Below are 27,887 nucleotides of genomic sequence, written 5' to 3' on the forward strand. Positions count from 1 at the left end.
CTTTTTAAGCTGCAGATTCAAAGTGGTTTACTTAGCAACGCGAAACCATGGCACCCAACACAAGAAGATAACACTTCTGTTAGATGCTCTAACTACAGTCCACTTCTGTCGTTGCTCTTGAGAGGACACTGCTCTGATTACTAAGTCTGCTTTGGGGGCTTCTCAGAGTTAACAAGCTCACGTCATTTGAAGGGATGGAGGAATCACTCCTTTTTTGTCCTTGCTCTTCCTCTTCCTCCTCCATCATCCCCATGGGCATGACCATCATGGGATTTAACTCACTACAATGAGCTCCAATGATGCCCACCCTGTTACAAAAAGTGGTGTTAATATGATTGACACAATGAAGCAAAGGAAAATAGGAGTAATGGAGAACAATTTGTAATTTTTCCTGGGTAAAACAGCAAGCAGCCTTGCCTCCTTTAGTTAGACTGTGGATAAACACATTTGGGAGAGAATATCTGCTTTCCCCCAGGGAAAAACCAATAATCATGCTTATACATTCTGCACCTTGCACACTATGTCATGTTTCCATCCAGAGCGTGCATGCACACAACATGAAACGTGTCTGTCCAAGTAAAGCTTTCTGGAAAAGTTGGTCCTATTGCATATGAATTATGTGAGTCTATGCGTGAGCTGTAAAGCCAATATGTTCAGGATGCACTCAGCTCTGAAGGCATGCAAAAAGCAATTACGCGTGCATTTGCAACAAAATTCACATTTTCAGGAAATACTGGACCCACTGGTCATGTAGTGCAGATACGTCCAAGATTTTGCATGTATAGTGTAGTAGCATCCATTAGATTTTTGAGAACTCTGGAGGGTCCACACAAATGCTGGACACTCTCAAATTATAGTTTCCATGAAGAAAAAGAAGACTTATGCTGGAAAGCCTTACATGTAGCCCTACATGCACTTCAGCAGAACCCGTTTGCATGAGTTATTACACAAAAAAGTGTTGTTGTGATACTGCTGTTATCCATAGTTGGATAGAAAATGGAATTATTCCTTCAGGGCATACTAAGGCTTGGAAGATTTTCTTTTACCCTGAATCAGAAGAAAAAGCTCGCTTGTATAGAAGCTATATTTTGAAAGTACATTATAGTAACAAAATGAGTTTGTCAAAATAAAACATGTCAATAATGTCCGATCAGAAGACTGTACTATAAAATGGAAGTCATGTAAAAATAATAATTTGGAATGAATCATAAGAAGAAGAAAAAATTTCATTTTGGGTCAAAAGCTTTTGATTGGTTTCTCTTCAATTTTATATTAAAACATACTTCTTTTTCCCAGAAAACTTTTCAGTTTTAACTAAGCACTGCGATGGATGGTAGCTGCTTAGCCATCAATTAACCAAGAGTACCAGCACTGCTAGTCCCAGGCTAGCTCAGGCTTGTCTTACCTATACTCCAGTTGCTCTCTAACTACAAAGTAGAAAAATTCTCAGTCCAATGGCCCCTCTCCCGGTGAGGAAGAGCTAGCCATCAGATATCCTTTCTAACAGTACAACCAAATCTACTTATGCACAGAAATAGCCCCTTACTTGGTAGTGAACAATTCTGAGAACTCTGGCAAGTCTTTATTCTTGCAAGGTTGAGGGGTTTTGCCCTGACGGTAGAACTGCTTCTGGAAGAGGTGCTGAGCACTGTCCTTTGGTAAGGGCAGCAGCGTGCTGAGCATTGGTGAGCGCTGCTGAGCCACAGTATTTATAGATGGACGCTTGGCACAGCCGTTTCTTGAAAGAAAACAAATGCAGCTGTTATCTCAGTGTGTTGGGACAGGGGAGGTTCCCTAAAGGCCCATCAGAGTGTCAAACATGTACCTGTGACATGGGAATCTCGCTTTCTTTGCATCAGCAGTCTGGTGTCCTGCTTTCTGCAAGTCAGCATGGTTCTTCTTTCTTAAGATAGGATTAAATATGTCAGAGCGAAGAAGTCTGCTGATTTCTTCCTGTATCACCCGGAAGTGCTTCCGTCTGAACACAAGCCAAGCCACATAGTTGCAGTAGTTGTAGAAGCTCTGAATTGAGAACACAGATCTCATTTTTACTGAGGAAGTCCCAACGTCCCACCGTGTCCCAGAGTGGAGGCTGGCGTTACTCCACTAAAAAGCCAGCAACCGCTTTGGCATTGACCTTTACCACACATCAGACAAGATTTGATAGGACACTCATGGTATGAAGACTCTTAGAATTGCCTTTCCAACTCATGGCCAGATAGCTAGAAGCCTGCATACTTAGAGGCCTCTTCCACATATCCCTACTAAAGCAGCTAACAGCAGTAACTCACTCCCTGCACTGACACTGCCCAACGGGAAAAAGAGGATGATAATTGTTTTTTAGAGATATGCAAACAGATGAGGCTAGAAGCACAGTTTAGTTGGATTTGATCTTGCTTAACTCTGGCCAGTTTGGCTTAGCCTTGCTTCTAAATATCAAGGAGTTAACTGGAGATCACCATCTAGTTTCCCTCAATAATCAATGGAAGGAGACAAATGAGATGAGTCATTTCATGGGGGTTCCTATGTCACACATCTGTCTTCTCTTCAGAAAAAACAATTCAGCCTCTGGCCGAGCTTCTCTTTTTCTCCACTGACTGTCAAGGGAGCCTAAGGGCCTAGTCTGACTCAACGCCTATTGTTTGGGCAACTGGAGTTAGACAAGAAGATTCTCACCACAGATGACAGCATTATATTCACAGAAAATATTACCACCAAATATGAACTCGTTGCGTCTCACCTCCACGTATCTGCTTGCTGATTAAAAAACAAAATCTCATTTTTCACTCCTATTTATTATTTATGATCCCCGATAGAAGCTGATTGAATGCCCGGTAAATCAAATCTCTACTAAGCCTGTTCTTGAAAAGGTGGTATCACGGGGACTGCTCTGTATCCCTGAACTGAATCCACGATACCCCTCTTTCAAGGAAATGAATCTCAATTTGTGAAGTACAAAGTATAATTTCCACCACAGCTGTTTTGCATTAATTTGCTGAAGTGCTCCTACATACTAAGTGTCATAAAATGCTCATTGAGCTGTATGTGGCAGGCTAGAAGAGCTTTTTGGCATCTAGAAGTGTCGCTAAGGGCAATGAAAATGAAAGAAGGCCGTGAAATTTCTTATTTAGAGCTGAAACTGTGATAAGAAGAAACCTACAGACCAGACTTCCCACAGGGACCTCAGGCTGTGACAGGAACTGCCTGGACTCTGAGGGAGCTACAGAGGATCTGAAACTCCCCAGCTAAGGACTTCAAGAGGAAAGGCCGGGGCCTGAAAGGCGAAACTAGACTGCATTTTACAGAGGCATTGTAATCTAGGCCCAAGAGGAAAAAATCTTACTCTAGGAACTCTGCCCTACGAGTAAACTACTGGCAGAACCAAAAGGGAAAGGACAGGCTGTCTGCAGCATTCCAATGAGCAAGGAAGAGACGCTCTGGGCTGACAGTCACGTTCTCCTTTACTCTTTATAAAATCTTTCTTACCTCAAAGAAGTCCCGATCTTTCTGTGATGATGATGTTTTTCTCCTATGGCAGGGAACAACAGCACAAAATTAATATCAGCAGTTGCATTCCCAGTTCTCTAAAGAGAGCACTGAATATGACTCACGGGGCTACTGCCAAGCTGGCATTTCACCAGGGCAATAAAGTCATTGCTGGTAAATCCTCATTAGTAGCATGCAGAGACCCAGTGTCCAAGAGAAAGCCAGGACTTCTGCATTGCCTCGGAAGGAGAAAATGCAAAATATTGTACGGCTCAGTTAATTAAATCTGACAGAGAACAAAGCTGGATGTGATGAGCAGGCCAGGCTCCCCTGCTACGCTATCTAAACTGAGTTCTCTGCATGGGCCTCTCAAAAGCAGTCAGCACTGATCTAACCCAGTTTCCACCAAAGTCAATAGAAAACTCTCCCTGACATCACTGGAAGAGCAACGAGCGGAGTTACCAAGGGCACAAAGCCAGGCCAGTGCTGAGACAATATACTTAAAAATCAGGAGGGAGATAACTGATGGATCTCCAAGAAGAAATGTAAAGCATGCACAAGAATGACAAAGAGCCTTTGTTAAAGAAGCAGCAGCTTGCCCAGTGGAAGCCCAAGAGATGATCTCACCGCCCACTTGAGCCCAGGGATTCTCACACAAAGCCAAATGATGGTCCATCATGGAAACTGTTCTCAAAGTGGAAGGTGACGAACACATCCCAGCAGCCACTCAGTTCTCTTGGAGGTGGCACGCTCACCCTCGTGGAAGGGAAAGCAATTTCCCCTGTAAGCCCAGAGATCCCCACAGATCTTGTTAGGTCCTGAGAGATGCGCAGGAAGCCCTGTATCTCTGTCAATTCACCACCTCCTGAAATGTCCCTTACCTTCCTGACAACATCAAGAACAGTTGTTCCAAAATGGTATCCCCAGCTGTCATCACCCCAGAAACATCAATGCAGAGCAGACAATGAAGGTTATGTCTTTTCAGCCCCATACCTCTATTAACCATCCTGTGGCTTTTCTATATTGATACTTTGATCAATAGGATCACATATCTCCCTGTCGCCCACCAATTCCACTTCTGCTGACAGTTCAGCTGAGATCCCAGACCCCACATATTGAACAAGGGAAAAGAAGCCTCACTCTGCAAGCATGGCATGGCCCTTTGCCAAAGCAGAATCTCCCAAAAAACTTGGATGCGTTTGATTCCTTATGAATCACACAGTATTCTGTCTTCAAAATACCACAGTGGAAGAACCTAATGTGACCCTGGCTTCTTAAACCAGCTTCAGCTGTAAAAACCGGCTTCGTCTTTTAGCATTACACATCTTTGCACTATCTTTGAACCAGCTCCTGCTTCAGCAGTCAGAGAAACCTGTGTGGAGGCCAGCAACAGGAACAAACAGTAATAATTAGAGCCAAATAAGGCTAGGGGTCTCCACCCTTCTTGCCCCAGTGCTTTCTTTCCTAGGGTGAGGTACTAAGCTAAGACAACTGCTTGAAGTAAAATTTCCTGCCTCCCACGTCTAGGGCTCAGTTGCTCACTACTTAGGAAAATACAGAAACGGTTAGGGAAACACCAAACTTGCAACAACATTCAGGACAGAACTTGCAAGACACATGTGAACGAGTGAGCGAAGAGCATCATACCTTCTAGAGATACAGTAACAGTGATTTCTTAGAGCTGATAGGGTGACGGGAGGAATTCATACATTAAAGAGGAGGACAGTGCAGCCGAGGGCAGACAGTGCGTTAAGCATAGGGTTTGGATTTAAGAAGACAGTGGCTTCAAACACCTACCAGTACCATTCTATATAGGGGCACGTGGGGAAGAAATGCTTCCTGTGCCATTTTAGCAGCTCTCTTGACCACAGCTGTGACTCTAATTGCCCATGGATCAAACCAGCTTCAAGGATCAGTAAGGGCTGACTCGGCTGTGTTTGTGCCATTGATGTATGCAGCTTTGGGAACACACTGTATTTTTCCCATTATGACAATGCCCACAAGGAAGCTGGCACCACATAAAGGTTGCACAACCCCATCAACTTAAAAGGAGAAAGCCAGACACACCTATTCCTTCCTTAGCATTGAAGACACAAAAGGACTAATGCTAACACACACAAATAACAGGTCTGGAGGAACTCACTCAAATTCCAGTCTGGGATAATATCAAGACCGGATTTTTATGCTGCATTTTACAAAACATGTAAATTGCTAAGCTGAAGAGGTTCTCCGTTTGAGTATCCCTTTTTAAACTGTTGGAGAGAACATGTACATGAACAATCCATGATTTCATATGAACACATAGATATTTGGCAGATCTAGAAGGGAAAACAGTTTCCTAGCACAGGGTAAGATTTCATTAAAATGTTGCAGTGGTGAATCAGAATGAAAAAGTAAAAGCTTCAACACCATCCTAAACCTAAAGGCATTTTGGTTGGGCTGTAATAAAACATGGTAAAAGTGGGAGTGGTACATTAGCAGTACTTTCTCAGCTTTTTCATCTAAACATTTTTCAGGTCAAAAGAAAGTCATCAAAAATAATCCTTGTCACAGTTTCCCTTTTGACAAAAGACCTTTTCCATCCGAAAACACATGCACTCAAACAATTCTTAACTAGCTTTTATAATTAAGAGCTTTAATCAGTTCTATCCCTTAGCTTTTGGTTTTGGCAGTTTACATAATGGACTGGGAGTATCCCGATAACATTTACAGCTAAACTGAGTCATCCTGGAAGAGATTATATTTATGTCATCGCAATATGGCATGGGAAGTGCCATGTATTGTAACATACTCAGCATTAGTCTAACTCTGAAGACAGCTGTAGTCAGCTACCACCCTCCTATGAGTAACTTAGTGAGGTCTCTCTTCGTACAGCACCTTACATCAGAAACACTTCAAGACACAGCCCTCTTCCAGCCTGTGTCTTTACAGCCTGGACACCAACATCCCAACCCACTGCCAGTCTCTAACCCCTACTGCTGTTTTTTGCCACTAGTCCTCTTTCTTGCCTCCATCTTGCACATTTGCACCCACCAGGCAATACAGGTGAGTGAAGAAACAACAGAGCTATCCCTTTTTGCTTTCATCTCTGGTTAAACCCCTCCCCTCTTCTTGTCTGTCAGTCTCCAGCCCTCATCATTCCCTTGGTTCCTCTGACTTTACAAACATCCTCCCATCCACTTCCACCTGCTTCAGTTTCTTTTTTAATTCCCACTACAGTTTTCTCTTCCCTCTCAGTTCTTCACTGGGTCCATGGCATCTAAAGAGCAACTGGTGTCCACCACTCTGAGAAAATAATGCATTGTCTTCTGCTCAGAGGAAGGAGATCTACACATCCGGTGCCCAAGATTTGCAAGAACAACCTCTTCTTCTCTCCACTGCCTTCATTTGCTGCCTTTAAGGAACATGGTCTCCTTCACTTGCCAGTACTCTTATGACTTCCCAGACTTGACATAAGAGGAAATTAAAGCAGTGGTCAGTGGCAACCAGCAGGTACATGAGCATGCTGTCCTTCTTATACCATTTGCCTTTAAGATTCAGTAAGTGGAAGTGGCAGGGCTGAGATCCAGGGCTGGCACTGCTTTTTACCCTGCTGACTGCGCTGAACCCATCAAAGGTTCACGGCCTGTATATCTAGGAAGGCTTCAATATACATGGCCTAGAGCTTTCCAACCTGGTAACCTGTGCCCTGCTGCAACTTGTTGCGGCCAGATCAGTTGGCAGCAGCTCACCAGAAGTACTTTTGGAGTCAGTTACCAGCTGGAGCTGAGGGAGATCAGGACACTCTCGGCCTCACGGTCCCTGTGCCCCGTGAGTTTCCTTGGTCCACAAAGACATTTGTTGCCTTGGGCATTCACTTCTGTCACTCACAAAAGGCTTTGGGCTGCTGCAGCACCTGGTTGCCAGAAGGGAAAGCTTTCTGTGGCTTACTTTCCACAAGACATGTGGTGGTGCTCTGCCATGCCTTCTCCGAGGATAAGGTCACAGTACACCTTGGCTAGGTGAATCCTGGCCACTTCTAACTTTGCCAGGACGTATTCTTTTTCTTTCTTCTCTGACAAAACGGTGGTCCTGTTTAAATTGGAAAGAAAATAACATTTTTAGGGAAGGTGTTTTGAATAGAAGGAACGCTAGAAAGAGTGACTGTTCCTAAGAAGTAAGAGCAGTTTTGGGGCACACCACACTATATGACACCAACTTCAGGGGACCCCTTTGCAGCAAGACTGAGTTTAGACACCTTCAGTGCAGCTTTTCAAAGTTGGTGGGGCCACAAGACCTGGGGCTTGGGCCCAGACAGTCTCTCCTGCCCTGTAGAGCTTATAAGCTCCATGCCTACAGCCTGTCAGGTTGCCTTCTTTGATCCCATATAGCTTATGAACACTTCTCGCAGCCTACATAAAAGCCCTGGAGGTGCACTGAGATATCTCTGGGTGCACACTCTGCCATTGGGCAGCCTAAAGCAGCAGGTCCGGTTCATTCAGAGACGGTACTCCTCTTCAAAAAGGCACACGAAGCACCTTTGGAACTGCCTCTAAACAGGAAAGGCTGACACCACAAGCCTGTATTTTAAACCAGTTCAGATCAAACACTAAGGAAATAGCAAGCCAAAGAGCTTTCTTTTTCCTCTGCTTCCCCTGTAATCCACCAGATTGTCTCCCGGTGCCTGGGAGTGCTGCAGGCCTGAAAGTCTCCAGCCTCCTTTCACGTTCAGGAGGGTTGTTTCTATCTGTCCCATCCCTGATGGCCTCAAGGTCTAAAGCTTTCTACAAGACCCACCTCTAATAATTAGGGCAATTACTCTGGGCTTCTCAAGGATAATTGCTAATAAAATTCAGTTGATTTTCCTCAATAGACACGAAGGGGTTGGAGGCAGAAACGAATAGAAACTGAGTGGAAAAGAAAATACAGGGCAAAATAATAGCCCATGTTCCAGTCCTGTCTCATTTACTACTGGTTAGTTTTTGTTCTTAGAGTCACATATTTCAGAGGGGAATACTCCCAAGCTGTCTCCAGTGAGGGGGAATGCCTCATGCCCACTGCTTTGGAAAACTGGCTGGTTGTTTTTGAAGTTAGTTACAAGATAATTGCTGAATCTAGAGGAAGCCAGAGAAGCCTCAGGCTTGGATTTACAAAAAGTCAGCATTGCATCAACCAAAGATAAGGTAACAAAAAGTCAAAGATGTCTAGATTCATCTTGACTTTATCTGATATGTACTCCTTCCAATATAAGTAAGTTTAATGCACAGAAGCAATGACTTCTTCGGCAAGGACTGTCTTAGACTGTCTACTGAGGCACCATGAATACTGATACTGCTGCCGTGTCTTGGTTCAAGACAGTGAGGAGCTATTCAGACCATCAGGCCTGGCTCCCTGGGGACAGTAATAACCACAACAGATGAGCTGGCATCTATCCTAGGCAGCCCAAAGAGCAGGAATCCCAAAACGCACAAACCAGGAGCAGTAATAAACAGCATTTTTTTCCTATGTTCCTAGGTCACACATGTGGTCTGCAAGGGCCGGAATCGGTCAAAGACGGCAGAGCCATTGGATGTGTCTGCCGTATAGGACTATCGGGCTGAAAAAGCACCAGATGGGCTACCAAGCCCAGTCTCCTAGTAATCATGGGCTAGGGGCCTAACTTAGGAGCCAAATAACTTCCACTCTGTATATCCTCACCCCACCCAGAATTAGCCACAAAAGCCTTTCCAAAATCTTTCAACAGACTTTATAGTGGAGCTATTTTGTCTTTCATGAATATGCTAGAGGATGCGAGCAGTGGGAATGAAAGATAGTACCAGTGGCCTAGGTCCTTGTGGCAGGAGGGAGTTTGATACACAGAACTCCCTGATGCTCCTAGGAAGAGGCTATATCCCATGCTGCAGCAGGTGACAGAAAAAAGCACAATGGTACTTACCAGTGTTATCTAGGCGAAAATTTTCCATTTGAGGCCAAATCTATCAGTTTAGCTATGAGCGAATTACAGGTGTCAACAACCAAACACATGGAAAAGTACCAGCACGTCTTGCCTACAGTCTGTCCCTATTTGTGGCAAATAACGAGGACTACATAGGAAGGTGAAGAAGCCTCTGAAATGAAATTATTTCTTGGGGGGAGGAGGAGGGAGCATTCTTCCTGAACAGACAACTAACAAAAGCCCTAAACATGGGATTTATGTGAGATAGACATAGGAAATGAAATGGCTATCCAGTCTTCTTTTTTCACATCCTCTCAAATACACCAGCACATCACATATGTAAGGATTCTTATCACAAATGTAATTTTCTGTCACCATGATTCTATTATGTAGCTACAAAATCCCTTTTGCAGGCTCATAGAACTGCATCTTTAGGAAAATGGACTTTTCTTCTCCAACGCACTATTTCGTAACAGAAGACCGTTCCAGAACGTTACTCCTCAGATGGTCAGAAACCTTCTCAATGTCCAATCTCAGTTTATCCCTGTACAATTTATAACCATTTGATCTTGTTCAGATCCATACGTTATAAAGTACTGTGACAAGTCTCAAAATGTCATAACCAACAGGGCAATCATTTAAGCTAAAAATGAACTCAGTAAAAAATACCTTCTAGATGGTAAAATCAAGGAAGATATCCACAGAAGGGGAAAGAGAGTACTCACTGTATTTGATTTTAAATGGAGCCTACACCAAGTTCAGAATTAGACCAGAGGGAAAATAGAGGAGATGCAATATTTTGAACAGCAAAAGAAGGTGAAATGGCAGAAGGCTGTTCCCAGCTTGACTGCTGCCTCCTCACTCCTCCAAGTCAGCTAAGATGCTAGAACAATCAAGGAGGAACTTCAGCGTTAAGGAGGATCTAAAATTGCCTTTTGCCATTTTATTTTCCTTCCTTGTATTTATAGTTTAGAAGATCAATATCCTAACTTTCTGCTCCTGCACAGTAAGTGTCTCTTCCTTAAGTTTCTCTGACATTGCACTGTATGCAGGTAACTCTGACAAACAAGTCGCCTTCCCTTCGGGGAGGCAATAAATCTAAATAAAATAGTATCATAGAATATCCTTTTGGGAATCTCAGAGTTGGTACATATTTCCCACCAAAGAACAGGAGTCATTTGGAAAGTATCACATAGCAGAACACAGCGAAAAGTCTCTCCTGGCAGGGATTATCCAATGCTTGTAGCTGATAGCTAGTAACCAGAGCCCCCTGGATACAGGAAGCATAACCCTGTATTGCAATAGGTCCAAACTTATCTTTGTTTCAGTCTGTTTGTATCCGCATTTGCAACCCCAGTCAATGATACGAGCCGTTTTGAGCTGTAACGGCCCACGGAGTTGCCTTCCTGTGCTTTACCAGCCGAGAGCAAGGAGTCATTTTGTAAACTGCAGCCTGATGCACCTCTGCTGAATCTAGGACCTTTGTATATGAAATTACATTCATGGTTTTCTTTATTTACGAATTGTTCTTTGCACAGTGAGAGAAACACTTGACAATCTCGGGATGTGGAGCAAGTAAATTCCCTAAGGCCACCAATCCTCCAACAATCTTTTCTTCAATCCGGATAAATCAGCCCCTCTCTATATCAAGGCTTCATGAACTGGGAAGTAAGTAAGTATTAGGTGTTTTAATAAAATGGTCAATCAATTTTCAGAGACTATTAAAGAGTTCAGCAGACCATTAGGGTTTCTCATAATCATGGTTTGTAACTCAGTAATACCTTCTCCCAAGGCATATAACCCTCTAACACAGCAGCTCCTAAACTGTTCCGCTGCCATCCCCACTTCCACTTTGCAAGGCAGCAGCTGTGGTCACACACCCTTACTTGGGAACTGCTTTCCTAGCATATATTTCTCCTGTTGAAACATGTTGGTAGCACCTAGGAGTCATCCGAGCCTGCTTTGCAAAGTATTTAGAAAGGAATCTTAAAGCAATGTGACCCACAGCACAAATTAACACCCAGCAAACTCAGATATGATTATCTGATGCTCCGTACTGCAAGCAGATATGACTGGATGTTAATGTTATTACTGGGAAATGGCAATAAGGGATAGTAATTCAGCCCAGGGCAGTCATATAGATTTAGCATTTGTAGTTGCAGTAACAATTTATTGAGATTGCGGTGTTACCTCGATGAGCCAAATTATTTGGTGACCCCATTGCAGCGAGGCTGGATCCAGCCACCATCTTGAAATGGGGACTAGGATGCTGCCACATCACATAAACCACAGTGCACACGACTCAGGGCAAGGCTGAGGGAAAGTGGCGTTCAAACCCTCCCAGAAAATCTGTCTCTTTACATAGTCATAGGAGCCTCTGTCCCGGAGAGCACACAGGCCAAAGGGGCAAGGGAGATAAAGGGTAAGACTAAGGGGTTATTCCCTGTAGCCTTCCATATATAGGCTGGGCCAATATATGCTTGTGGCTTTAGCTCCAAGCATTAGAACTAAGTCAGCGATAACAAACCTAGACTACACACAGGCCAAGCCCTGTTATGCAGTCTTTGCGCATGCAAGTAGTCTTTGCTTGTATGCAGGATCCCACTGACTCTGACGTGAAAGACCGGCCCATGATTCCAGGTTTGCTGGGACATGTCATGTGTCGTTACACCAGTAAAGTTTCATACTCACGAAACTGGAGTTTTGGGTGTCTTTTCCAGGGTAATTTTTTCCAAGTAAAAAGATAAGTATAAAATCAGGGCCATGAGGAATGCGTCTAGCCTCTTATTCCTAAATGGAAGGTAGAAAGGTCACCACGATATCTACAGATTTGCAGATACAAACACCACCAGGCTATTATGAAAGAGAACAAAGTCTCTGCTCAGGGGCCTATAGTATATCAAATACTATCTATACAGTCTAGACCTATTTGTAGCAAGCACTGCATCCCACAGTAAGAGTCTGAAGGCTTTTAGAGAACTGTTAAGAGTCCAAAAGACAGGCTAAAGAGTGAATTGAACTGGATATGACCAGACATACTCCCAGCAAGCACCTTTTCTGCACTAAACACACCGAAAGGGTGGCATTCACATTCAGAGGAGCAAGTGGGACACAAGAGATACCTCGCCCCTTCTTGAAGGATAGTACGTCTAAGGCTCAACAAGGTCTACGGACACACTCCTAAATCAAAGGCAGCGTAGCCACTGTGCTGCCCTGCTGATCGCAGAGACATGCCTCTGGGATAAAATGCTCTCCCAGCTGCCTCCTTGCTCTTAGCACTTAAAGGACTAATGCTGATAAGTAACAGCAGCAATTAATGAGCTCTGCAGCTCTGATTGGAACAGCAGCAGCACAAGAAGGCAGCGGGGAATCCCGGCTGTCTTAGGCACTCCTGGTGCATCCAGTGTCACTGATGCTCTGGCAAACATGGAATTTAATTTGGAGTAAGATGGATAGCAACCTTTGAATATTTAGGCCTAAGTCATAGCTTGCCTGTAGCTAACCCAGTGGAAGACTTTCAAGCAAGCGATGGGATTATTTCTCTGCACATCTCAAGGATGAAATGCATTTGGTATTGTTTCCCACTGAGCAGCATAGACAAGATATTTTAAATCGCTGCTATTTTATTTTCTACTTCTTATAAACCCTAACCCCTTCACTGCCAGCTTCACACATCTAATTCCCGAAACAAATTCTAAATGACGTACCTCATAGCTGCTTTAAGCGATAGCATGCGATGTGCCTCACTTTTTTGTCTCAAACGTAAAGCAGCATCTGAAAACATACAGAACAGAAAAACGGTATTTCCTCTAAAAAATGTTTAGCTATTAGTAGAGATTGTTTTCTAACCTATATGGGTGATGCCTTGCTGAGATCTAATACCAGCAATTACTCACATTTGACATCATCCAATGTCACATATTCATGTTGTACTCGCTTTGACAGCCTACGAGATTTTCCTTCTTGTTCAGCCAGCCTTCTTCCAGTGAACAATGCAGTGCATACATCTTGAAAGATGCTAGTAGATGACCAACACACAGCATTTAAGGAGACAGCATTTCAGGACACAGTGTCAGTTCCAGTCAGAGAATAATCTAACTGGTATGTACTCTTTTCATTGCCCTCTGTTTCAACAGGACGGGCAGCAAAATAGTGTTTAGCAGATATCCCAAACGTTCAATGATTACAGCCACAAAACAGGCTGGGAATGTTCAGAGAAGCAGGGCATTTCACCTCTTAAGGTTGCTTCTGAAGTTGCTCTTTTAGTTGCTAATATAATAAATTGCAACTATGTTACTTAGATCAAAGAGGGTTTAAGTAATGGATGAAAGTCAACTACACCAGGCTGTGAATTTATAAAATTAATAACAATAATAATACTTCAATCTTTGAAGTGCCTTACAAAGATGAATTAATAACCTCACAATACTCTTTCTATGTAGATGAGAATTATTACCTCATTCTGAGCAATCTGGAAACAGCAGCAAAGATGTTGAATGACTTTACCACAGTCATACCAAGCTAGCGCCTGAGCTAGCATTCAACATCAGGCATGTCTGGCTCTGTTTCCGTGTTCAGACCACTCATCCACCCTCCTGAAACAACAGGTGACTTCCTGTTTCATGTGTTTTGTTCAGACATGATCCTCAACAATGGACAAAAATATTCCCACCCAAATAATGCGGCTTCTTTTTGAGATAGGTTAGTTGAACTGAAATACCTGTTTAATGCCTCGCATCCCATTTCCTGAGGGTGATCTTTTCCTTCCTTAAGGCGTTCCTTAGCTTCTGGGTTGAAGCTGGAATACAGAGTGCGAACATTCAGCAGCATGACTTTCAATCACTAGCAGCAATGCGAAGAGGGCGGTATCCCATGATACAAAGGCACGTATCTGCGGGCCTACATCTAACCTCCGGATTGTGGTGAGGTCAATGTAAGACATTCCTTTCAAAAACTGAGAAGCAAAGAGTAAAGAGGCTTCCCAGGGTCCTCCTGCTCTGTCTGCTGCCATCGTCTAAGTACTGTGTTGTAGAAACCCTTCAAGTAATCAATGTCCCAGGTGGCTTTATCCCCACTATTCTAGTCCTGACAACACCAATGAATAGCCACCTTCTTTTAACGTCCAGCCTACATTTATAAACAGTCAATTGCTACGCAAACCTACACTCTTGGCCTTCAGCTCAGCTAGTTCCTTCCCCCCGTGGATGTTCTCTTACTTCCCCATTCTGTGTTTAGCCAGAAATGATATCGTCTCTAAGTAAGCTTTTTTCTTCACAGTCAGGCTTTAAAGGAGTAAATATATCTGCAAATTTCATAATATCCCACCGCTATCTGTTACCTGAAATTAGTGTCCAGGAAGGACAGTTGGTTGTTCTGGACTCAAAAACTCTTATCTGTTCCTTCTAAAATTAGCCGGAAGGTAGGACAGCGTTTTGCCTCAGAAAATAGATTTTAAGTATACACTGTTCAAGACCAGAGCTTTTCTCTGGGATCGTCGCAGGAAAAGAGGAGCAGAAGTAACTGGTGAACTCAGGTCCATCCCTGGCGAACCACCAGACAGTCAGCAGCGTCCCAAGCCGGACAAAGAGGCTGGCTAGAGCTGCTCAGACTCAGCCCGTGAAAGGCGTCTGCAATAGCTGTGCCCCCAGGGACGAGGTGAGCGGCCCGGCTCCACCATGACGAAGGCTTGGAAAATGCCTGGCCAGGCAGGGAGGCAGCAGTGGAGACCACGCTCTGCGGCACTCCCTGCCCAGCACTGCAGAAGAGAGCAGGGGAGGATATAGTTTGGGTATTGGGATTTTTCCCAGTTGGTTCAAATGTATAGTCATTTTTAAGGGCCTGATAAAGTCTAAATCCACAACTGCCACAGAAATTTAAAGCACAGTTGGATATAGTGGTTTCCCTAAAGCTTTGCAGTCCTCTGGTGCTCACCAGTATGCAGGGTCAAACAAAACACTGGCATCGTGACCATCAGTTCACGGACTTCAGTGGACCCCCATCTAGGGACACCAGGGATGGCATCTGGCCCTCACTTTAAGCAAATCCTCTGCAGTGGATTCAGCTTGAGAGCCGAATGGAGTAAATCTCATATTTCTGTGTCGGCCTTTTTTCTCCGTTAAAATGATGGCATAAATGCCACAGAGCAAAAGCGAAGGAGCTTTTAACTCGCAATTAAAAAAAAAAAACAAGTATGTAAGACTTTATCCTGCAGTCGATGTTCAGGCAAAATATGATTAGACTCTGACTTTACCTTACTTGGAACTGCTGAATCAAGACCTAAATCTGCATAATTTTAAACTGAATGTCATTCTTTTACCTTGCAAATTCGAGTCTGTTAGTATCATCATTCCAGTACCACACGCCTGGGGTTAGTTTTATCATCTGCAAAAAAAGCAGCACACAGAGTGCATGTTATAAAATTTTCACATATATTCTCAGCCTGACTTAACAAAATATTTACAATACAAGCACTGTGCATATTGACTACTTTATATATCTCTTAAACCTGCCTTTCACCCACACCTTGTTTGCTCATGAGTTGGTCAAACAGAAGTTCTTTGAGATAAAACGCTGACAACACAAGAAAGAGAAAAACAGGCATCTATAAAAATGGGCATCTATCGTTCTATACTTCTTTCAGGTTACAAAGAAATAATTGAAAGTTTGCTAAGGAATTTCAGTTCTTTGATAGTCAGTGAACCACTAAAGACTGAGAAATCAAATGGAGTCATGCATTATGCGGCACAATGCTTTTATTTGTTTCTGATAATATTTATGCAGTTTTGGTGACTAAATATCAGGAGAAGGGAAACCTTTGCTTAAAAATGTAATGGGTTATGCATGAATTTTACTGATTTTTTTTAAGAATTTACAATAAAGACCAGTTAGACCCTTCAGGGAACACCAAACAACACTACAAGGAACAGGACTTTACAGTATTCATACATTAAAAAGGAAAAAAAAATCTCTCTGGAAATAAATGAAACCCACTAGTCCTTCTGTTACCTAATTCACAAGAAAGCCTTGCAAACCCTTAACAATTGTTTGCAGGTCACCTTCAAAATAAAATTAACCTTTTTGCTGAAATCCTTTTTCTACCTATAAATTGAAACCAAGGGAAACAATGAGGCTTTCTGTAACGCTTGGCAGTTCCCATTCAGACAGACCGCCACAAGGCTCTCACCAATCCTTGCTCAATCTAAATTGGTCGCAGAACGATCAATGTGAAACACTAGAATCATCTCACGTCAGCAGCAGGCAACCCATGCAACGGTTAGACCACCGAGCTGAATACGCGGGAACCATGACTCTCATCCCCTGGCAAAAAGTGATTATTTAATCTTGTCTGTTCTAGTCCACAATTCCAACTTTCTAGTGCTGGTTTACAGCTCTCAGATGGAAAGGCCTAGGCGAAGGCAGTGTCTTTATGTGACGTACAAGGGATTATGAACTACGAGAGAAAAACAGAAAACGCGGTGGTATCGCAGAGCATAACAAGAAGGAGAAAATACCACTCCGATGTCTTCAAACCGTAACTCAGCAGCTTCTCACTAACGTGGATGAGTGATGAGTACTCATTTAAGCCAAACAGGAAATTTTATCTTGTATTTTTGTTTTCAAAAAGGAATAGCCAGTGGTTGTGAGCGATACGGATGAACACCTTCTATGGGAAGCTCTCGAATGAGGCCTCCTATCCTTCCTGTAAGTATCTTTAAACGTTTTTGAACACGCAGAACTTGAGACACAAAGGTCTCAGGTCGCTTCCCAAATGTCAGGGCCCTGCAGGCACCCCCCAGCCTTGCCTGTCCCTGCCCACCCCAGGCCTCCACCACCCCCCAGCCCCCATTTCAGCCCAGCCCGGGGCCATCAGTCCCAGCCCCGCGATGCCGCAGTGCTGCCAGTCTCCAGTCCCATCATGGGCCTGATCCAGACCTCTACCCACAGGCAACCACCTGCCCAGGGGAGGCCCCAGCCCTTGGGGCGCCGGACACTAAGAACATCAGAGGAACTGGGAGGAAAACCCCCAAGTTCTGACTCAGGTTTGCAGAAATGTTCTCCAATAATATCCCCCACTGCACACACGCAGCCCAGTTCTCACTTCAATCCAAAACAAACCGCAGGCATCATAGAGCTGCACACATACATCTTCCTTAGTGAGGAAAAAACAAAAAAAATCACTGAGTGTCTTTTACCCCTCTGCCCCCTCTGCCAATGACCTGGTTTAGCCTCACTGCGATTTCTAGAGCTTGGACAGGCCCTTCACCCCTGCAAACCACTTTGAAGCTCCATCCACCTTTGGGATAGGCACACGAGAAGGACGTAACCAACACGGATTGGAGAAACTCTAAGAAGCACTAGTCTATTTTCAGCCTGTTCAGCAAACAGGACCCCAAATCTCTTTTTTATAATACACTGTGAGGCTCTAGAGCAGGGGCAGATGTGAGCCACAGCAGCGGCCATGGGAGCTGGAGGAGCTGGGGAGACTTACAGGCTGCATGGTGCTTGCAGGAAGGCTGGTGGGAGCGCGGGAACAGCCCAGCTCCTGGCACTGTTTACAGCAGTCTCCTGGTAACAGCCTCCTGCACCCTGGAAACTATAAATCCCAGCACGCAAACCCCCTCCAGTCCGCTCTGCACACTGGGACTTTTCCATGCAGTAAAACCTCAGTGGTCACTCACTCGGGTTTACTGGGTTCCTGGAAGGTAGAGAGCTGCAGAAGTTTTCCTGGTTCCTGGCACAGGATTTGCAGGACTACCATGGGCACCCATTCCCTCTCTAATGGCCATTGGTGTCTGTGCAGTGCTCTGAAGGTTAAACATACTTTAGCTTGGGACTTTACATGACTGAAAAGTATATTTACTAAGTCCTAGGGTCTCCTGTGACATGACCAAAGTCCGTACAGAAGCGATCAGCTCAAGATTTGCAAGTTCTGCCTGAAAATAATTCCCATACGCTAAGGCAGGTTGTTTAAGGGCATGATTTCGAGGAAGCGTTTTAAATATTTGGGATATCGTCGAAGTGTTGTGCAAGCAGAAAATCTAGCACACTGGCATAGATAGCAGTACTGCCATTCACGGTGGAGCCGTGTCATAATTGATGCTGCTTAAGTTGCCCCAAAAATCAGTACAAACTCTACCGACAAAAGTCCTTTTTTGTCAGTAGAAACCAAGTCTACACAATGGGTGAGGTTCTGTGTTACAGCTAAGCCAATCTAATAGCTAGGTGTTGATGAAAGGGGCATTCCTGCTCCCATTCAAGTTTTCCCATCATTTATCCTGGCTTGACGCTCAGTCTTCTCTGTCCTCGTAGCAAGGCGGCTCCCCAAACTGTCAGAAGAGCAATCCAGCAAAAATAAATGAGTAGTTTTCTGTTGATTTAGTGCTTTGCACCAGTTCACTGTAGAGTCAGGAAGGGCCAGAGAAGACCCAGAAGAAGGTAAGGGAACAGAGGCAAGATCATACCTCTCAGTAGATCAGCTCAGCTGTAACTTGAAAACTACAGCCTGGGACAATTTTGCCGGTACAGCTACATTAGACCCCGTGTGTGCTTTGAAGTGGTGAAAATACCTGATCTAAGACTTTTAGACAGGTCAGGTTAGTAAGAGAGAAGGAATATTTCCTGTACTTTCAGTTCTTAAAGTTGACACCATGCATTTTCGCAGCAGCTTTTAACTACAGAAAACACTCCTGAAAGCAACACTGAGATTGTCATCACCATGAGGAAGAATATAGGGTCAGTAATGTGGGGAGAGCAAATTTCCATGAAACACTCTGCTTCTTGTCCCTAACTTCCTGCTCTTCCATAGCCTCTCAGACATTGCATCTTTGCTTCTGGGAATACTCTTTATGGTTTACCCACGCAAACACAATCACTCCATGAAGAATCTCAACCCCCCCCCCCACCACCACCACCCGAAAATTCAGCTCCAACTCTGTTCTCTACAGTGACCTTTTTTTGACAATCATATTGTGTATGTTGTGTTTCCAGTTGCTATTGCAGGCTGCCAAGTATATTTCTGTGACTTGGCAGCCAAGTTACGTGTTTAAGAGGATGAGAGAAGCAGGTTTGGGAACGGCCTCAGATCTCACCCATCACGGCAAGGCAGAGCGCAGGCGCACTGCAGAAATCAGATCCCCATCAGGGGAAAGTGGGAGGTATGGATCTGATGGCTCATCGACTGACCATTTTGTTGAGCAGTGCTGTCATCAGCCTCAGGAGACCATTGGCCCCATTTGGCTCCAGTAAAAGCCACGCCAAAGAACGGGCAAAAAATAAAGGGCGCGGTGAAGGTATTCAGGGCCACCTGTGTTAGAGTTTGCTGTGCAAGGTGCAGGGGAGACAAGCCTTTGGCTGTACTAGAGTTGAGAGAAAATTGGCCCAAAAAGCCCAGAGAAAAGATGGGGAGAAACTAAAACTGGGAACTATCTACAGGGAAAAAAAACTGTGTAGGCAAAGAGTGGCACTAAGAGCTAAAGAAAGAGCCGGCTGGGCAGGCAGAGAAGACCTGGGAATCAGTGCAGCAGGCAGAAGAACTAGGAGAAAATGAGGACAAACCTGGAAGGGATTTGTAGAGAGTGGAACAGAATTGGTCCAGGCCAGGCACAGAGGCCAGGACAGAGTTACGGGGCACCCTGAGACTGGATGAGTTACTAGGACAGGGGATGGATGCGGTGGTGAAGAATCACTTCTTTGAAACAAAGCGCCTGACAGATTTGCTTTGCTGTCGGCTCGTTTCTGACTGCCTTTGGATTTCGTTAAAGGACTATCAAGCACAGCTCCTGGCCACTAGGACTGGAACCAAAGGGGTGACATGAATAGAGGTGCAAGCAGGGAGAGACCATCTGGACAAGGGTGCGGAGGGAGCTGAACAGGATTGCCTGGGTATGGCACTGTGATTGGGATAGGCTGAGATGGGGATAAGCTAGGAAAGAGAAAAGAATGGGGGGGAGGGGGATAAAACAGGACTGGAACAAGCTGGATGGGATGGTGACTGAAAGGGAAAAGCAAAGTGGCGACTGGCCAAAGAAACTCTGCCCACTGTTTTCCCCTCCTGGCCCCTTCAGCTGAGAACGAAATTCAGTTCCTGCGTCTCATCTTTTACCTGCTCTTGGCAAACACTTGGGATGTTCAGATGCAATTCTGCATCCCCCCTAATGAGTGTTTGCTGGAGGAGATCAGTTCAGAGCAGTTATTTTCATGAGCTGAGGGAGCAGAGGTGTGCACCAAACATTGCACCCATGCTGACGGCCCAAATGGATATCAGTCTGAAAAAAGATTAAAAACTTGAGATTGTGAAGTAAAGGAGGTTAGTGTCGGATCCCTGCTTCAGCTGTTGCAAAAGTTGGAAGCTTTAAAATGGGCGAGACAGAGGATTACAAGAAGTGAAATTAATACGTAACGCTTCCGGCAGTTGAAGGCTACATGGGAAACTGAATTCGATAAGGGCTTCAGTCACAGAAATCCAGGCATATCACTTCAACCTGCATTTGCTCTAATGACCACTATTTGCATGCTCTTTCCTCTTCTGAGTGACCGGCCTGGCATTATGGAAGTCTGAAACGCAGCGCTGAGCATCCACAGCTGTGACTGAAGTCAGTGGGAACTGTACTGGGAACACACAAAGTGCTGTATAACATTAAGCTGTCTGGAAAATCAGCTCCTCAGCACTTCCAGTCGGCGACTCCATAATAGACAGATGGTGTTTTGCTTTTGCTGTTGTGTTTTACCACCTTCTCTCTGTGGGAGTTGTACGCACCTCAGAGATAAAAACTAAATAGTTAATGGTGCGAAGCACTCAGACTGGTGATCAGTGCTGGTGATGAGCTCCGCAGGAAACCTCCTAAGGGATAATTCTTCCTTAGCGCCAGGGCTGGGGCTGGACAGCATGCAGTAAATAACACTTGCACTGAACTGGGGAATGCTGCTTTCTTGCAGAGTGCATGCTGTCCATCCTGAGGCAGGTGCCCTATAGGAAAAAAAAAAACACTGTTGTCATGTAAATAAAAATTGGATTATGATGCATAAACACGAAGAAAGCAAGAAATAGGATTGCTCAGATAGTCTGAATCGTGGCACTTCTTAATTTCTAAACAATTGACTTTGCAGCCTTAATAGCCTTCTTTTACTGTTGTTTCTTGTGGTTGCGTGTGCGTGTGTGTCTCAGTAGCTGAGAACGCACAGCACTATGTACATGTATCCATTATTGAGGTACATCTAATGTTTAATTCAGATATCACACCCAGAAAATAAACACATGCATAAACTCAGCAAAATATCACTGACTCACCATACAGCCGTTCCTCTCTTTTCTGCCTCTTTTTTTCTTCTTGCTGTGTCAAGGCCCTGTCTTCCATATCCAGCAGATTAATTTCCTCCTCTCCTCCCCGGGGCAGTTACAGGTCAGCCCTGGTTTCCCTGGGAATATGAGACTCACTGTGCACGCACTACTGTTTGCGTTAGACGCAAAAGCGCAGAATTCAATTTCACGGCAGCTAATACTTATTCCATGACTGTGCCGTTCACCTGCCAACTAACTACTTCTGCCTGCTCATTAAAAACAGGAGCAGGCTACATGAATGGAGTAAGTAACGTCCTTAGGCATGACGACGTTTGCATCGGTGTAGCTTTCTCACTTAAGCTTTGTGCAAAACTGAACCTCCTAATTCTTTGTTTCAGCAATTTGCATTGCTTTCGTTATGTCAACGCTGCTGCGTTTCCGTCCCATTTTTTGGATTATCCAGAGCAGAGGGTAGTTAAACATCTCCGCTGTAACTTCTGGTGAGTTATTGCGTCTGCCAAACGTCCTGACCTTCCTCTAACACAAACACCAGCTTTGCTGACGCTGTGACCCGGCTGTATCTGCAGTGCTCAGCAGCGACTACCCCTCCAGACACAAGCTTGCTAAAGGTATTCGATAGCCAAAAGCAGAACGACCTATTGAATCGAGAGCGAAGTTCGGAGGGGAACGAGAACACGATTATTGCCTAGGACGGTTTATGGGAACGCAGCCTGCATTTGGAAAGCCAGAAAAACCAGCTGCACATTCCTTTCATGAAAACCTCATGCGATTACTCCCTCTGTGTGGTTTTATCAGATGAGATTATAGAAACATTAGCAGTTGTCAGCTATTTTCGCGTAGCTAGACGTTTGCCTTGTGCTCCTAACAATCAACCTTTTGTTATTAACGTGCCTCCTACAGAAAGGAAGAGGTACTCACATATGCCACATATCCAACGTGTATTTTTTAAATCTGATTTTGATTCCGGGTTCTAAAGGGCACAGAAACCGCTGGAGCTGAACAAAACCGCCAATCGCCCAGTCTCTAATCCTTCTCTAGAATATAATGCTCTTCTCCCCGCTATAGAATAAGACAACCACCACAAGTTTAACGCAGACATACCACAGACAGATTCTTCTCTATTCAATTCTGCGAGCTGTGAAAGTAATTATAATAGTTTTTAGTTGCCTCCCTACTGTAATTGTCCTGTCTGCCACCTGTAGCGCCGGGGCCAGGACCAGGGACTTGCTGGCATCGGGAGCGTTTGAACAAGCTGCGCTACTGCATTTGCAGACATGTTGTGAATGAGGTCTGCAGGAAAACAAGGAGTCTGCCAAAGGAGAAACAAACACGGCTTTAAAAGAAACGTGTTTCAGTTTTTACACACATCCTGGCAAAAAACAAATGCTGCTTTCAGCTATGACGAGCGATTGCTAGACTCTCACTTCAGCCGTGCAACAGCTCTTGCAGGTATTGATATTCGGAAAATATTTCACGCTTATCCGTGAACAGCAAGGCAACCAAGACCCCTAAATCCACTGGTTTTTAAATACATTTTTGACTGAAATATATAGCATCGACACTTTTAGAAGTGTTTTTCATCTCCTTAATCCAATTCCAAACTGTTTTTTTTAACTGCTGACCTGCAATCATTTGGAGCTGCTCCGATAGGGTACAGTTGCTGCTAACTGCTACCTAAGCACGAGCAAGAACGAATCCGTGCCTTTTTGTCCGACAGCGATCTGTCAGCTTTTGTAGAGGCCAACACACAAAAAGCAACTCGTGAATGGTGGGAGAGAGTATCTTCAGCAAAGGAACAAAAATTGCCCTGCTCTTGATTTTCCTCAAAAAAAGACTACAGAATGCATTGGCTCCTTAGAGGGAAGTTTATCCCCTCTCTGAAACTCCCGACTGGTGCTGCTAGAGGGATGACGGGAGGAACCAGCTTGTCTGTTCCTCCACTCTACTGATGTGGGAGAGAGTAAAGGCAAATGGGTCATGCAAGGGTGGATCAGGGGTTTTAAATACTGCTGTTTCATACGTGGAAGTGAAAAATGCTGCTGCATCTGGAAATGCTGGCCTGCCCAACCGTATAATCACTGTGCTGCTGCAGGCATCATCTGCTCCAGAGGCAGGTCTATGCTATAGGCTTCCAGCTGCATAAATATGTGCAGCAAGGCGGTGGAGAGCTGTGATACCTGACCCACGTAGGTATGCTAAAGCAGCTCTACTGGCATAACTTGTTTTGCTACGGGGTAGGGAGGGGTGATAACTTTCCTGGGATGTACAACGGCAGAACACAGTTTTGCTGCTCTATCAGCATCCACATGCTTTGCTGGTTTAATATCACAGGACTCATATGCCAGGATACGATCTCCCTAATGCAGACAGACATTAGACCACCATGCACTTTCTCAAGGGACAAGGTAGGGGAAGGCACTGGGGATGGACACAGGAAGAAATTTAGAATAGCTTTTAAGCAGTTACAGCTTGAGAACATTGTGTTACATTGCAACACATTGTCAAGATGGAAAAAAGGTGCTTTAAAACGAGGTATGCATGCTGGGTGGGAGTGCATGCTTTTCAGTGCGATGCCTCGCATATAACCGAGAAAAATGCCGGGACGGGAAATGTGAATTCCCTGAACACTTTTCCCTTTTCTTCCTATCTTTTCTATGTATCTGTGGGAACGGCTGGCAGCGGGGAAGACTGAATTTACAGTGCAGCCCTGAAACGCCACCTCTCCTTCAGAGCTGTCACCCCTCGGCTGCACCCCGCCGTACGCCGAACCTTCAGGGAGAACCTTGCAAATAAACGACAGGCAGCTCCCAAGAGAGAGGCTGCCCAGCCTGCAGGGCTCTCTCCGGCGTCTCCCGAGAGATAAAAGGCAGGCTCCTGGGACACACAGTCACTCCAGTCTTCAAGATGGTATCACAAGGGTTGAGCACAGCTGCAGCCTGTCTGCTAAGTCCTCCGTGCAAAACTTCAAACAGACGCTCCGGCGGCGGAGCAGGGTGCTGACTCACCCAGCCGCCTGGCTGGAAGTGGCCAGGCCAACGCGTCCTGGCTGCCCAGCTCCCGAGCGGGCTGCCTTCAACCGGCTCTGCTGGCCCCAGCTCCCTCAGAGGTCCCTCACGCAGCACGTTATTTGAGTAATTCTCTCAGCTTTGGCTTTTTCGGCTCTTTCCCCTGCAATGTGATTGTGGGGAATCGCAGCGTTGCCCGCATCGCGCATAGGAACGGCTGCTTTGCATTGCTACACACCTAGCTGCACCGAGAGTGAGATGCGAAGGCGCTTAATGGCTTTGAGTGAGTAAATTCTCCATGCAGTAATGGAATGGGTGTTCCTCTATATGAAACACCACCATTCATATAAATGCGATCAGCAAATATTAAGGAGCTGCCAGAAGTTAACATTGTAGTTAGGCAAGTGCTACTAGTTATAACCACTTTATATCCTATGCATAGGCTTGGTCTTTTTTTCATAGCCATCTTAAAGACCAAGCAAAATTTAGAAACCCATGATTTTGACAAAACGAGGTGTCTTTCCCCATGAGTCAGAGCGGTACAAAGGATGAGACACGTTGAGCGTGGAAGCAATGAAATTGTAGATTTTCCCAGGCCCAGATTATTCGCCTGGCTTTGCCACATTCCTTTAACAAGCAACTGCTCCACAGACCTACACGTACACCTGCATATGCCTACTTGCAAATAAGATGCAGCATTTTCCCTTCTGATATTTACTTTATTTCTTCAAGAAACTGAGGGGAAAAACAGATCCCCTGGAGTCAGTCGGAAGTCAGCACTAGCTTCAACAGGACCAGAGTTTCACTCTGTAACAAGTACAATTCAATATACTGAAAATAAAATTGAAGTTATTCTTTGCTTTATAAACTAAGTACGTGAAGGCAAGAAATCTGGCTCTCAGCCCTTCAAGTTTTCTGGCTTTTGTGTTTTGCGGGGTTGTTTACATATTCGAAAGGCTACTTGAAATCTTTTCCTTGAAAATCTTTTGCCATTCCTGTAAGTAATAAAGTTTCTAGTCCTTTACCCATCTCATACCATCTCATGGTGTGTCCATACTAAGAATCACTTATATGTCAGAAAAAAAGCCAAACAACTACTGCGGTGTTAGCCTGTTCATGTCAGTAATCCCCGTGGCATCTGAACTATCAGCATCCGGACAGGTATTTCACTTCTGCGTACTCTCCCACCCTCGGCCTGCCCCCCTGCTGAAATACAGAGACACCAGCACAGACCAAAAGCGACCGAGGTGAGGGAAAGGCCAGAGCAGGCGTATGACCAGCAGGCTGCTGCGTGCATTTAGCTGAATGAGCTCTGCAGTATGCTTAAATAGGCGTTTGAGAGGAACAACAAGAAATTGTGTTTAATAACTGGGAAGTGACACTGAAGAATCCACACGAAGAACTGAAAAGTAAAGGAGACTGTGGCAAGGACAATTACCAGCCAGTTAATAGAAAATATATTTAACCCAAATTTAGAGAGATCACTGCTGCTTCCTAATCCTTACTGTCGGCCCGTAACAGCAGAGTTTCAGGTAGGGCTAGAGTGAACGTGACAAAGCATTACAGTTCACAGGAACTACTTTTCACTTACAGATGATCCACTGCTATTCATAAACTCATTTATCTCTTAGCACCTGGGGAAAAAAAAGCAACAAAAAGTCATAGTATCTGCCCAGTCTCATGGTATATACAGTCTAGAAATCAATAGACTGCTTGCCATGAAAATGCTGTATGCATAAACACCAAAACACACATACTGATTACACCTTTTTGAGATTTCACTTAAGTAGTTAACAGGTGCTTAAGTTGCTATAATAGACTTCCCGGGTCTTACCGTGATTCTACTGCTATTTACATAAGAACTGTTCAATAAAGTTTAAGTGCTTTGGAATAACATGAGACAATAGCTGATCAAACAAGCTTTTTACAAGCCTCACGTTCCCCAGCAGCTACTTGCTGTAGCAATGCGATAGCGAGAAGAAACCCTGCAGTCAGTACTCAGGCAAACTAGCTGAGAGAAATCCAAGTAGCGAACTGAATTTTTAGAACTCTATTAATAATGGATGATATTAAAATATTAAACAGGTTTATTTCAGTCGACCCGCTTACAACAAAAGGCATTAATAAATGTTTTACGCATACAAGTTTAAAGAATTCGAGTCCTAAAAGTTCTTTGCAATTCAGAGAAACGACACCGCCATGCCTGTCTCCTCTTTCCAAGCCTATAAACACTCCCACATCCTGAAGCGCAACCAAACAAAAACAAGCTGCTCATTGCCTTAAACTGCCCACTGCAGTTCATTTTTTTCCCTTAAAGGACAAGCCCGTCCAAAATGTGCATGTCATCAGGCGCTTCCCTTACAGCTAACTCTCAGATCCTCTGGCTCTAAACGCTCCGGTTTTGCTTCCCGAAACCAAGCAAGAGCTCCGCAGACAGCACGTAGTAAATCCAAACACGTTTAACTGCTACAAAATTTGCCTATTCTGCGAATTTCAGCATCCTTACGCATTTAACTGCATCCAGGAGCCTTGGCCAGCTTTACTTTTGATCGTCTTAGGAGAGGAAAAATACATTCGGTAAAACAATGAAAGCTCAGCTTACATATTAGCAGCCCAAGAATAACCCAGCAGTTTATAAAGCTGGCCACAATCCGGTCTCTTGATTATCAAGCCCAGCTGTCTGGAAAGCAGGACTATTTTTGCTGTACTTATTTCCACGGGTTTTTTTTTTTTTCCCCCCCCAGGGACATGAAGACACAGTCGCCCTGTGTCCCACACTGCTGCTGCCTCAACGGCTCAGCGCTACAGCCCAAGTCCTACGACCAAGCCAAAAGTCACTAATGAAGAACAGATCACGTCTTACAACACAACATGCAACTCGGGGAAGCTTTTTCTTTTCCAAAGAGCCTGCCCGGGTGCTTTGGCTGGTCTCTGGGGTCGCATTCACACTGTCCCCCACCCGCACCAAGCACGGGGGTCACTCCCCCACGGCGGCCCCCCCGCCGCCCGGGCGGGCTCCGACCCGGGTCCGAGCAGGTTTCCGAGCCCGCGGGCCGATCAGGGCGCGCCGCCGCCGCCCCGCCGAGCCCCTCGGCGGCCGATACTCTATCTGCAAAGCAGCTGCTTATCCACTGCAGCCCAACCCGCCTCCCGCGCGGCGCCTGCGGCCAGCCCCTCCCGGCGG

General features: G+C 44.9%; 2 protein-coding genes across 5 annotated transcripts in view; both read right to left on the minus strand.

The window, feature by feature from the left end:
* Positions 1–27,783, minus strand: PPP1R36 (protein phosphatase 1 regulatory subunit 36). Of its 4 annotated transcripts, none has more exons than XM_068947320.1 (11): positions 27,567–27,758; positions 15,717–15,781; positions 14,121–14,198; positions 13,297–13,418; positions 13,108–13,174; positions 12,092–12,190; positions 7,417–7,557; positions 3,487–3,529; positions 1,826–2,022; positions 1,547–1,738; positions 1–308 (listed from the first exon to the last, which is right to left on the minus strand). In XM_068947320.1, exons 2-11 carry the CDS (start codon positions 15,779–15,781, stop codon positions 89–91), a joined length of 1,224 nt encoding a protein of 407 aa, XP_068803421.1. In that variant the 5' UTR covers positions 27,567–27,758; the 3' UTR covers positions 1–88. The 4 variants fall into 4 exon arrangements, with proteins under 4 accessions (XP_068803421.1, XP_009673874.1, XP_068803423.1 ...); XM_009675579.2 differs by lacking the exon at positions 27,567–27,758 and adding an exon at positions 22,895–22,955; XM_068947322.1 differs by lacking the exon at positions 27,567–27,758 and adding an exon at positions 20,502–20,572.
* The window catches only part of ZBTB1 (zinc finger and BTB domain containing 1), a 41,080-nt gene continuing 34,290 nt past the window's right edge, over positions 21,098–27,887 (minus strand). Inside the window, exon 3 of the mRNA XM_068947310.1 lies at positions 21,098–21,365. Within this exon, the coding sequence (XP_068803411.1) occupies positions 21,170–21,365 (196 nt within the window). The 3' untranslated portion in view covers positions 21,098–21,169. The remainder of the gene's footprint in view (positions 21,366–27,887) is intronic.

The sequence above is a fragment of the Struthio camelus genome, chromosome 5 (assembly GCF_040807025.1).
Source record: "Struthio camelus isolate bStrCam1 chromosome 5, bStrCam1.hap1, whole genome shotgun sequence".
Lineage (NCBI taxonomy): Eukaryota > Metazoa > Chordata > Aves > Struthioniformes > Struthionidae > Struthio > Struthio camelus.

Coding starts and splice junctions, on each gene's coding strand:
- PPP1R36 (XM_068947320.1), bottom strand. CDS start 15,781: ATGATAAAACTAACCCCAGGCGTGTGGTACTGGAATGATGATACTAAC. Junction 14,199..15,716: donor AACAGACTCGAATTTGCAAG/GTAAAAGAATGA, acceptor TCTGTATTCCAG/CTTCAACCCAGAAGCTAAGG. Junction 2,023..3,486: donor AAGATCGGGACTTCTTTGAG/GTAAGAAAGATT, acceptor TTCTCAATTCAG/AGCTTCTACAACTACTGCAA.